This window comes from Ischnura elegans, chromosome 6, assembly GCF_921293095.1.
Source record: "Ischnura elegans chromosome 6, ioIscEleg1.1, whole genome shotgun sequence".
Taxonomy (NCBI): Eukaryota; Metazoa; Arthropoda; class Insecta; order Odonata; family Coenagrionidae; genus Ischnura; species Ischnura elegans.
The window spans coordinates 83495197-83508361 of NC_060251.1; the positions used below are offsets into that span (position 1 = coordinate 83495197).

Consider the following 13165-nt stretch of genomic DNA (forward strand, 5'->3'; position numbering starts at 1 on the left):
CGATTTGTTACCCACCATTAGTGTATTCATAATATACAAATTATTTGGTTTTAGTAGACGAATGTTAATGATCAATTTTAACCTCATTCGAAAAATGCCGTATTGGCGCTCATGCGATGCCACTCCACGTGACGTCACAGGGACCTAGATGCTATACAAGTAGTCAGGAGTTTTACATGGTCTGAGATTACCAATGCATGCATGAGGTACAGAGCTCAGGGAAACGTCTCTTAATAATCACCTATTAAAATTGCCGAAAAGGTCGGAAAGTTTCCTTCGTTTGTTAAGGTATTAATAATCCTCCTCCAAGACAAGCGCTACCTGCTAGCAGGGTACTCTGCTACCTGCTAGCAGCCTGCATCGCTGCGAAGCACATACCCTCGCCGCAAGGTCACCTCATGCAGCAACAGCAGGAACCAGAATGACGTCCTACAGGCTTTTCCCTGCATTCATACTTAGCCATCGCGTTTTCGGGCACTTGAAAATTTTCTCTTTTCATTTAATCGCGGAAAATAGATATCGTCATTCAAAAATCTAAAAGCGTGAAATGAGTACTCCAGTGGTAATAATCTTTCTATTTAGGCAATAAAAAAATAATAGGAAACCACCCTATTAACAAAATAGGTACCTACACTCTATGAGAGACAGTGGCACAGCTAGGGGGGTGGGGTTTGGGGATCCCCCAGAGCTCAGAGGGATTTTTAAGTTTAATCTATTTTATTTAATTGGATTGATATTACTTTCAGGTTAGTGTAAATATTAATAAAATATCCCTCCAAAAGCCTTAAAACTCACCATTTTGAACCAGTTACATATCTTAATATTTTCCTGGGGGGAAATTTATTTATTTATTTTTTTTACACCTCCCATTCACCCTTGTGGGTATTCCATACCCTCCAGACCTCCCAGCATTAGTTGAGCCTGAACCCCCCCCCCCCCAGCCTTTATTCCTAGCGGTGCCCCTGATGAGAGATGCTGACAGATTTTCATTATTGGAATAATTCTTACCTTTGAATACATACCTACTTGAGGTAACTTAATTAGAGTTTGCTGAACTGCTAACTAGAACTGCTATTTGTTGGGAAAAGTCATGTGCCAATAAAATTGGTTATTTTATTTATTAAACTTTGTTTTATTTTTATAGCAAACTTCAGTTATGGAAGTACCACATCCGTCACTTGCTACCAAATCACATTTCGTCCATTCAAAAGAGTTTTTCTTTATCTTCCTAGCAAACTGTATTAAATCTGTTCTTTGCACTCACAATTCACTCTATACTTTCACATTCCTGCTCCATCATATTATTCATCTGGAAAATATAAGTCTCTTCTGTGGCCCTTAACATTTCATGGAAAGTAGCACATGAGCTAAAAAAAAGTTTATTTTAATTCCAAAATTTCAATGCAAGACTTCCACAATTTTAATCAACACTTCCTTTGCTGGATTGGTCCAATATTAATAAATCAAGGTAATATTAACAATTGTAATGTCAGCCTAGTAAAACAAGTGGTGTGCATATCCTTTCCCTCCTATTATTGGTGATTTGGATCACCTTTTTTTTTCAATGTTTCCACAGAGCAACTCGTCCTTAGCCTAATATTTCACTTTTGGTGCAAACAGTTGAAGTAGGATCACCTTTTTTTTTAACTCTCTGCAGAAGTGACACAGAAACTGCATTGATAAAAAACACTCATATACCATTACTCTGTGTGTATTATACAAATATAGTGAATTCAGGATACTCCATCAATGTTGCACACCATTAGTCTTTTTTTTTAATAACTCTTTCCTTCCCTTTATTTTCGGGAGTTGGAATGTTTCATTTAGATTTCACTCGAGTCCACTAACTCTTCCACTTGGGGGAGACCACTAGACCCTCAGTTCTTCCGCATTATTCACCACCTTGCCTGCTTGCCGCTGGTGGGCCTTCTTGACTGTGGCAGTCCCCGACTGCACTATCGGGGATGTCCTGAAGGTCTGCTGCAACAACTGGATGCCCTGGGGCAACAGGGGCTGGCACTCTGACCGCGGTACCTTGTTCAAACCCGCCTCATCGCCGGCGGAGCCCGCCTTGGGCGGCAGCTGTGACTGGGACCCTGGCGACGCTGAAGACACCTTGGGCGGGGGCGGGACAGGCACCGGTACGGCCACCAGCCCCGCCCCGCCCATCGCCGGGTGGTGGTGGTGATGGTGGTGGTGGTGGTGGGGCAGGTCCGCGAACTCTGGGGGCGGCAGCTGCGTCCTGCCGTTCCCGCCCCCGGCCGTCTGGGGGCTGGCCTTTGCCGACGGCAGCCCCCCGGAAGAGGAGGCAGAGTCGCCCACCTCGCCGCTTATGTTGGGCATCCGTCCGTTCTCGGAGCGCTTCTTCGCCTCCAGCCGGTGCTTGTCCCTCTGGTAGTAGACGCCGGCGAAGATGAGCACGTTCAGGATGAGCAAGGAGCAGCCTATTGCTATCGTGACGCTAAGAGCGGTGGAGTAGGCCGCGAAGCCGTCGTCGTTCTCGGATCCCGCGGCCGAGGCGGCCTCCACGGGTGAGTTACCAGAAGACGAGGATGAAGAAGAAGAGGACGAGGAGGTGGAATGGGTGCGGTTGGGGGCGGGTCCGTGACCGGAGGCGGCCGCCGAGGCAACCGCCTCCGCCTCCGACTCGCCGATCTGCCCCTCGGGCCCGTCCTCGTCCCACTGTCCGCGAGGGGGCACCAGCAAGGCGGTGAGGTTGAAGGGGGTGTGGGTGCCAGGGGGCCCGAGGCGCGGAGGCGGCGGTGGAGGGACCATGGCGGACTGGCCGTCGTAGGAGGCCACGTCGGAGGGTAAGAGGTGGTGGGTCGCGGGCACGCCGTCCCCTCCTGGTCGGTGCAGGTCCGGCACCAGGTTGAGCCAGAAGGAGAGGCGGTGCGCGCGGTAGTGGTTCCTGAGGCGAGGCTTCGTATCTGCAATGGAAACACGTCGAATCAGTCATTTAAGTTCATTTTAACCCCACTCAGTGCTAGCCAAGGTCGGATCCAGGATTTTCTTCTGGAGGGGGAGGGGCACAAGGGTCTGACGGGAAAACGATCTTCTCGTATTTGGGACTAAGAACAACATGCAACAATTACTGTATGAAATATACTTTTAATTTTAATATAGAAGTTATTGATATGAAAATATTAATAAATTACATTTATGATAATGACAGTTTTCTATTGTGTTTCCTTTAGACACCTTACATATTTTTTAATTAACTCGCGTTCAATAGCTGTTAAATCAGTACGGATTATTTTCATCTTTTCATGGAATACTACCTGTTGCCTTACTGATTTTCTGACTTTTGCCTCATAACATCTCGCTACCTTATTTCTTTTTATTTTACTAAGGATATAACTTATGATATCTGAATTTACGTGCGAATGAAAAGCTTTTTAAGTACCCTCTACATTTAATTCTATTACTTATTACATAAAAAACGAACGTAATGATAATAGGACCATATTCAAAGTCTTGTCTCTTTTTTAAGTGCCTTGGGGGAGAAGGGGAATAAACATGCATCCTTACCCTCCGGTAAATCCATCTATGGTGATAACCCTTAATATCTTATCCCTTCCCTCAATGGTGGGGAATTTTTCCTAAATTTTAGAAATTGCTATTAATTTTACAGTAGTACATAAAAAGTTGAAATAAAAACTGCCATATCTAAGACATCTAGTGTATTTTCCACTCACTAAATCAGGGGTTCCCAAACTTTTTTGTACCACGCCCCCCCCCCCACCCCCGCTACACATATCAGTTTTCCATTTTGAAATACCCTATTTCCACGGTGCCGTACATACCAACTCCTACTTGTACAAGTACTTGTACAAGTACTTGTACTCGTACAAGTATGCGCCTACTTGATACGGTGAGTAGGTAGATTTTTTTGTTCACTGTTGAATGCGGTAACGCAGAATGGAAAGATTCAATAATTGTACGTATGATGAAAATTAAAACAAGTATTACATGAAAAACGGATATAATTACTGATATTAAATTAAACATTGTAACACAGACACATTTTCGATTTAAGGAAGGTGAAACAATAGGCCTACCTACTTACAAAAACAAAACATAAAATGTAATTTAGTGAGATGGGTGCGCTTGCATGTTCTGGATAAGTTGACAGATCCTGGGTTGAGTTTCAGACAAAGCACAGCGTAGGTCACTTTCGACATCAAGTTTGTTGCGGTACTTGTTTTTGATCGCCACAAGAGTTGAAAACGCTTTTTCGCACATTTATGTTGTTGAAAAAGGCAAGTACATCCGAACAGCTTTCTCTGAAACTATTTTAAAGATCTGAGGAAATTATTTTTGTAATTTTATTTATTTATTTCATTTGGGTGTCACGCCCCCCCCTAGACTTTCTCCACGCCCCCCCCCCCAGGGGGGCGCGCCCCACAGTTTGGGAACCCCTGCACTAAATCGTCTAATGAACAATCCTGGGTATATATCCGACCGTAATATTACGGCGTCAATATAAAAGACGATCAACTTCGAATAGGAGTTAAATTACCTACGTTATCCGCACTTCTACGAAGTTTCGCCGGAAGGTAATATTACGTCATTGGCACTCAAAGTGTCAAGAAGGGGGATCCCCTCTCAAGAAAGAAGAAAGACGGCACCGTGGCGCCGTAAGTTTTAAAATGGTTAATTACGAAAATACAATTCAATGATGGCAATTTTAGCGATATTTTTCAAATTTGAGGCCAAGAATTTTGTTAAAAAGTAATCTATGAAACACGGTATGCGCTGAAACATGCACCAATGTATTGACGGCACTTGAGCAAATTTTCAACTTCCATTTCTAAAAAAAAACATTTTCGAGTGTTTTCTTGCCAGCTTTTTTGCTGGTTTGTATGGGGAAGTTATTACTTCTCACGGCGCGCCGCGGCGCCTTGTTGGTATGCAAATATCTGTGAGCTGTTTTGCGTGTAAGGGCAGATATGCGTTGATAAGTGGCTTTTAGACATTTATCAATTACTTGTAAACAATATTACGGTGATTAAATTGATTTTTGGTTTCCGACTAATTTTTGGTGGGCGACAGTTTCGGGCGCGTTCCAGCTCCCGTCCTCGGGACCAGAAGACGGGAGCTGGAACGCGGCTAAAACATCCGTCCACCAAAAATGAGTCGATGATGAATTAATCCGGAAACAAATCATCACTTGTAAACATTGCTTGTTATGTTGGTGGAATAAAAACTTTCATTGGGGAGCCACCTGAAAGATAATCAATCTAAATCTAACCCGATCTTTTCAATTTTCTCATAAATCACGGGTGGGCGGCTTCCCCCAACCACGTTCAAAATAAAAAATAGGAAGTGATGCATAAGAAATTTCGATTATAGTATAATCTTAAGCAATATAGGTTATCAGGGTCGTGATCGAGTGTACCTTCAGAAATCCTGGGTCCTAAGGTAAAGATATTTCACGGCCCCTTGTTACCTCTTCTCTTCACCCAGCACCGACCGCAGTTGGCTCGGAAATCGCCGTAGTAGTTTTTTCCAAAATACAAAACAACACTATCGAGCCCGCATAGTAACTCACGATATCAACTCATGTTGCTCTTTCAAAACCGCTGTAAAATATAATTTTCATGAAAGAGTAAAGAACTACACACCAATTCATGATTTGATTCAGCTCCAGAAAAATCTCTCAGTAAATACCCTCTCTGGGCCTTTTCGTATTCTTCACTCCTCGAATTATTTTTACGTAAAATTTTGATTGAGGAAGTTTGTAGGGAAAACAGTTACTTAAAATATAAAAAGATTATATTTAAAAATATCAAAATATGCCACACATACCGAAAGAGAGGTACTTTTTGTGCATTCCTTCGTAAGGGGACCAATCGATGTTACGGAACCTGTTCCTCTCTTGCCGTACTCCCCTTGCTGCTTCTGCTTCTTGCGGTTCATTTGGGTTCCTGATGAAGGAAGTAATGCATTAGAACGGACTTCCAGTCTTTATAACTGCTCTAGATGATTTTCTGTCATAGTAATAGAGAATTAGCCTGAGCTAAATTCACATTCGAATTCATTCAAATATGCAGCGAACTTCAGAATAACTTCAATCATCATTAGGCATGCTGAAGGCACGTTAAAGCTGTCCCGGTAAATCATATTCACTATAACCAGCCACTTCGCATTACAATTAATATTTTTTAAATTTGTGATTTTCTCTTTTTTTAATACAAATAGCAGTTTTTAAAAATATTTATTATCACTACTATCATTTCAAAAGATAGTTTACAAAATTTAAAAAAATAATGAAGTGAAAATTTACGTATTGTGCAAGAAGGGATAACATTGGTAAGACTGATTGAAGAGTAATTTTTTGAGGCAGTTTGTATGTAATTGGTGGATCATAATTCCATATGTGTGTGAGGAGTGTGTTTTGGGTTGCCCCGAGCCTGGACTTGAAGTTATTAGCTAGTTTGGAGGTGAATTGATTTACTGTGGGAAGCTTATGGGCAGAGAGGACGTCTGACATTCGGAAAAACTCATAAAAGCTGAATATAAGGCTATTTGAGCATTATACCCGAACTTTCATTTCAAATCCATAGACCATGATTATTTAAACAATTAAAGTTTCCATGAAACAGCCATAAAATTTGCCCAAAATGGTGCATCTAATCGCTTATAGCTTGATCAGTTGAAAAACATGTCATTCATGAGCTGAAGAAACCGGACATTAAATATCAGCAATAATCCTAACTAAAAGTGATGATTATGCTTTCATTTTTACTAATGATGAAATTGTTTTCCGGTAATTTTTATGAGTACATGAAGAATTAAATGAGACACATGTAAGATAGATAGAGGAGAAGAAATATTTGTCTTAGATAATGTAAATAACTACCCTAATGAAGAAGTTATAGAATACTTACCCAGTGCGAGCAAAATTGCTCCAATAGATGATAGTGGCTTCCGAGAGTTGAGTTTCTGCCTTGGTGAAATTCTTCGGGAACGGAGTGGCAGTTTGTGGTGCCAAGGGCGCTCCGAACACATACGGTAGCTCTTCACCATGAACACAGCCTTGTCGCTGGAAGAGAGGAAATCTATTAAGTTTATTACATATTAAGCAGAGTGCTTGGTAATATGCCGACTTCTATAATTTGATACAATACTTATATAAATCGCTTTAAAATTTATTGAAAAAATTGCGCGATCTAATATAACTGCCCCCAAGTAGCCGCCTTAGAATAGGTTTAAAGAAAATGTAAGTGCGTGCGCACTAGAAGATGGTCTGTTAGTTGCTGGAAGGGGTGCAAGAGATAAGCTCATTCGTCTGTTTAGCGTCTAGGCAGCATTGCGATTGAGTCAAGAGCACCAGAGGACAGAAAATAAGTTTATTTTTCCTTAGGTTCAAGCTTCACCCCAGCCATCACTCCGTCACTCACTGCGGGGTTTGCTCTCGATCGCTACGGCCGAGATAAGGAGTAGTCTGTAGCCTTGCAAACCTCACGCTAGTTGCAAAGGGTGATGGAGGCCACAGCCTGGCTTACTACCGCATTCGAACGCAGCTGTAGACTCAGTCAACTGGGTTTCCTGTGGCAACAGCAACGATGCGACCGCGACGCTTAGACTCGACGTAGGACGATCAGGCCGCGACGCATTTGACGCTGTCCCGGCTCTGGAAATTGACGCGTTGTCGTAATAGTGAAGGGTGAGGGTACACTCCTTAACCTATCTGTTTGTTTACCTTACCCATTCAGCCGGTGAACTCCCAACTGAACAATTCTAACACAGAGAGAGGATATGAACTATGATATGACCTATTTTACTCCCAATCACCGTGGCGGTTGCAGTTCGAAAAAGTCGTTGTGGGTTCGTCCGCCAGAACCACCGAAGTCAGTGTCGGAATAGATTGCGAGGGAGGTAGATCGGTGGGTAGCAGTTCCTACACTGCAGTGATGGCGTTGAGTTGCCAAGTTTTCTTACGCAAGTGAGGGTCGAAGAGGCGGAAAACCTCTCGTATCCCGTGATTCAGAACTAGCAGTAATTGTGGATCTACTCTGCTAAATGTAATACGAGGAATTCTTCACTCGCTTATTCTGTAGTATTGAGTTTGCAGGGGGAAATGCGACGTACGAAAAGTGGGGAGTTTCGCGGGGTTCGGGTAAGAGTGACTGCTGGAGTGTTGCCTTCCCATCTCGTGGGCTATGATTCCTACCCTGGCGGTGGTGGGAAACTTTCAGAGACTGCCCGATCCCTGCTTGAGCGAGTGCTTTTTGGACAGCACTCCAAGTGCAGTACTCCGTCCATGTGATGGAACGTTGATCCCTGGTCTCCTCGGCAACTTTCGCAAAGAGAAGGCTAATGCCAACGTCGTGTTTTTCTCCACCCATCCTTCCCAACCCTTCCCTACGGCGCAAATAACCTTAGCTGTCGGTCGCCTCCTCCCAATATGACACCGCTATAGCGCGAGCAGTTTCGCCCGCTCTCGTGATCGAGTTCCTCGTGAAGCCCACTGCCGGGAGTGTTAAAGAACTGATTTGCAGCGGAAGCACGCTCGTGATGGGCAATGGGAGTGCAGTGTTATTTTGGAGCCCTCTATCCCTGAGCTATGTTTCCCCTAACTTGAGCCATGTGAGACACAAGTCGGCTCGGTGATACTGGATTATTGAGATTTCGAGTTTTCCTAAGTTGGGCTTCGGAAATCACGGCCTCAGAGCGGTAAAATAGTTTTATGATGATTATATATATCTTCATATAATAAGCCCCTTGAAAATGGCCTTGGCCTTATCGCTATTATTTCGCAGCTTCAAAAGTGGAAAAACATTTTAACTATCCATCAATTTGTTCCTCAAGAATATTCGTTTCTCATACGCTGAACTACCACCACGGTCACATTTTCAGTAAAAAGAAAGCAAGTACCTAAGTAGTCCAAACCATACTATGGAGTGATCCGTGCTCAGCCCCTGAGCTATCACCACCTACCTGAGGAAAGCGGATGGAGGCCAGGGTGGGCCTCCAAAGGATACAACCACGAGAGCCGGGAACCGCAAGTTGTTCAACTTATTCTCCCAGTCACCTCGGGAGGGGGGGGGGGGGAATGTAGAGGAAGTAGAAAAAAGAACGGAAGCGCAACCGCGATGTGAGCCAGACGACTCCTCTAGGATAAGGATCGGGACGGGAGGGATGGGGGAAACACCTCGCTGTCATCAGGGCGACGTGGACCATCACTAGTGAAACCATGATTCGATGTTCCTACAGTATTGGAAGAATAATCTACAAAAAGAGACTATTCCGCAGATTTTTCAGTAGATACCTACCTGAGGATAATCTCCGTACTTGGTCTGGTACTCGAAGACGTAGAAGTAGGTGGACTTGGTTTTCGGTGCTGAGCCTGAGGTGGAAGGTGCGGGCGCGGGTGCCGGGTCGATGCCCAGCGGCGGCTGCGGTGGCGAGTTGAGCGCGGCGGCGGCGGAGGCGTGGTAGTCTCCGGTCTGCACGAGAGGCGCGACCACCGTGGCGTCCGACAGCGCCTCCAGCGTCTCGTCTCGGATGTTGACGGGGTGCTGCACCGGCCGCTCCCAGTCCGTGTACTCGTTGACCACGGTGGCCAGAATCTCGGAGAGGTGGTAGCGGTACGTGTTGCGGACGAAGGTCCTCAGCAGGCGACTTCTGCGGTCCGTCTCGATGCCGTACTGTGGAAAGAGAGAGAATGGGGGTGAGTTATCTTCAGTTTATTGGTATCTGAAGGCCTGTTTACACGGTACATGAACCCCTATGAGTCAATGTATAAATGTATGAACGCGTGAATGAACACGAAAATGCACCGTTTAACCACACAACTTGTGCGTACGCATGAGCGGATAATATGTAATGCTCTAATTTGGTCCATGCATTTGCACATGTCCGTTACAGTCCATCATCATCGCTCACGCATTCACACATTAACTCGTGCGTGTTAATGTACCGTGTGAACAGGCCTGAAGAAAGGAATGCCCTTAAGGGTTCATACCTGTCAGGGAAATTAGATAATGATCGGGGAAACACTCCAAAGGTGCCACAAAAAATACGAAACTCGTGAAATAAACGGTGTGAGGCGAGAAGTTGTGGAAAATAATGAAGTAAATGAAATATGTAAAGGGTGTAGTGTACAGTATTTCACTCTAATGTTTTACGTTAAACGAGTCTCGATGCATTCTTGCGTGATCTTCGTCTACTTCTAATGGTTCTAGGTTGTGGGAGTATTTAAACCTGGTGTAAGCATAATCGGGGAAGGGTAGGAGGGGTGGGGATTTAAGACGGGAATGACATTGAATAATAAACCCATTCCCTGATACTATCCCTCCTGACTTAAATCCCTTGCATGACCTTCCCCTATTCATATATACCCCAGGTATGATAATTCATACAATCCGAGAGCATGAGGAGAACCCAAACATGACACGGATGACTGCTTCGAAACAAGGTAGGTATGGTATTTGGAGGAGGCGACCGACAGCTGAGGTCATTTGCGCCATGAGGGAGAGGTAGGGAAGGGTGGTGAGAAATCCAGCGTCGGAATTAGGCTGCTCTTAACGAAAGGCGTCAAGGGACCACGGTTTAACGTCCCATCTGACGGACGGAGTGTTGCGCTTGAAATGTCCTCCACACAGCATTCAAGTAGGGATCGGGCAGTCTCTGAAAATTCTCTGCCACCGCCGGGATTTGAACCCGGGCCCGCCGTGTGGGAAGCCAATACTCAAGCCACCACACCAACCCGTTCTTTCTTTCTTGAAAATTTTCTTTGAAAAATGAAGTTTTTCGATTATGAAAAGTGTTAAAATTAGTTTAAAACCCTTTACTTAGTATCCTGTTTTTAAAATATTTCCACCCCTGGTTTCGGACCCCCGCCCGAACGTAATTCCTGGGTACCCCACTGATTAAAATAGGGTGGTTTCCTATTATTTTTAGCCAAAATCGAAAGATTAAGTATTACACCTGGAGTACGTATTTCACACTTTTAAATTTTTAAATGACGATATCTATTTTTCGCGATTAAGTGAAAAGTGAAAATTTTCAGGCGCGCGAAAACGCAACGATTAAGCATGAATGCTGGGAAAAGCCAGTGTGACGTCATTCTGGTTCCGGCTGCCGCCGTGTGAGGCCACCTTGGTGCGAGGCTATGAGCACCGCTACGATGCAGGCTGCTAGCAGGTAGCAGAGTACCATGCAAGTAGGTAGCGCTTGGCTTAAATAAGGATTATTAATACCCTATGAAACGAAGGAAATTTTCCGACCATAGGCAGTTTTAATAGGTGATTATTAAGAGATGTTTCTCTGACCTCTGTGCCTCATGCATGCATTGGTAATCTCAGACGATGTAAAACTCCTGACTACTCGTATAACATCTAGGTCCCTGTGACGTCACGTGGAGTAGCATCGTATGGCCGCCAATCTGGTCCTTTTCAAATGAGATTAAAATTGACCATTGATATTCGTCTAAATTGGGATTTATAAAACCAAATAATTTGATATTATGAATACACTAATGGTGGGTAACGAATCGAAATCAATGTCTTTCGTTTTCTTTGATGAAGGAAACAACCCTATTGCCTGGCTGTGTGTGGCATTACTCTAATTTTTGACTTTTAGAAGCCGAATTAGCCGGAAGCTACCTCCTTTATCAAATATTACCCCTTTTGAATGACTCAATTATCCTCTACGGGGAGATAATTCCCATTGTGAACACGTGGAGTATGACTGTTATACGGCGCGCTGCGAAGTGGGCATTTTGGTGCCTTTGGGCCGGGCTGCACACAATAGTCTGAAATTGACAAAAATAGGGAACAAGTCACTTGCGCAGATTTTATCGAATATGTGATGGCTGTTTATTTGTGAGACGGAGGAATAGTGAAAAAGACGCACACAACAATTTTTATTCTTTCCAATACGCATATTTTTTTCAACGATTAACAGAATTTAACGAACAATTTGACAACGTCCTTTTCGAATGAAATGCAAAGGCTTATTTTTCACTTGCATTTCCTTCATTGAGGAAATCAGTGTATCGAACGGGGGGAGTTGCCTTCTGAATAGAAAGTACTTCGTATCTTTCCTAGAGAAAAAAAATGAAATTGAATATGCTATTATTGCGTACTTATGGTTCCAATAGTACCAACTTATCGAAAAAATAGTAAAAAGTGGGTTTTGAGCATTTCCTGGAGCAGATTTTGGGGTATTGAACGTACGTGACTCACGGAAACAATAATGCTTGCTACTCGTTTTTATTTAAATAAAGGAGGCTTTCCCGGAAAACTCAGATTCATATCTTTCCTCGTGACTGTACCAGGTAATCCGGGGAAACATGAATTTATACGGCTTATTACGAATAAATCGTCACTTTATGAGAGAGGTGGATTTACAAAGATATTATCAGCGCATACAACTCGTTCGACGACAGATAATTCCGCTTTAAATCACGGGTTTAAGCATTCACCTTACAGTCATATCTCTATTGCAAGAAAGGCGTAACAGATGTTAATTATTTGGCGAGTGAAACCTTCTAACTTGTCGGGAAAATTTGAGGTGCACAGTGGAGTGCTTATAACATTGTGCAATCGAAACGACTAAATATTTTTTCTTGGATAAATGAGGCAATAACCACTTACTTTTATCTTGAGGTTTAATTACGATAAAGTCTCGTGCCATGCAAGAATAAAGTCCAGCATGATTTAAAATACACGTTTCCTCTCTAAAACCGCGGCCTCAAACTGGGAGAAACGATTTAGGATAAAGTGAGCGTAAAGGAAAATGAATTCACTAATATACTTTACTGTCCATTCAACATATTTTATGCTGTCCTATAAAAAAAAATTATGTAAGTCCAATTTGTATTCCCACTCTTGATTATCATGTTCAAAGAAACCGAATACACGGTACTTATTGGAACGGCTGGTGTCCTAACTCCCCCGCTACACGCCTTTTTAGGCGGCTTGCGGGGTAGTATGTAGATGTAGAGGACAATGTTTTGAGTACAACATGAAGCGTTTAATTGTAGTGAATTATGGTTCTTTGATCAATTTGTCTTTTAACCATCCCATTAAACATTCCATTTTTTAAACCTTTTTCTATAGAATTAGAAGGAAATCTCGAGTAAATTACTGTTATCGTACTAGCTATTAGTGAAATTGTGGAATTATTGTGGACTATTGCATAAATATTAAGG

General features: G+C 43.3%; 1 protein-coding gene across 1 annotated transcript in view; it reads right to left on the reverse strand.

Annotated features, from left to right (window-relative positions):
• Positions 1-1111: 1111 nt before the first annotated feature.
• Positions 1112-13165, reverse strand: part of LOC124161085 (neuroligin-1-like) — a 49082-nt gene continuing 37028 nt past the window's right edge. Inside the window, exons 5-8 of the mRNA XM_046537272.1 lie at positions 9282-9656; positions 6894-7048; positions 5812-5930; positions 1112-2930 (exon numbers count right to left, since the gene is read on the reverse strand). Of these exons, the coding sequence (XP_046393228.1) occupies positions 1870-2930; positions 5812-5930; positions 6894-7048; positions 9282-9656 (1710 nt within the window). The 3' untranslated portion in view covers positions 1112-1869. The remainder of the gene's footprint in view (positions 2931-5811; positions 5931-6893; positions 7049-9281; positions 9657-13165) is intronic.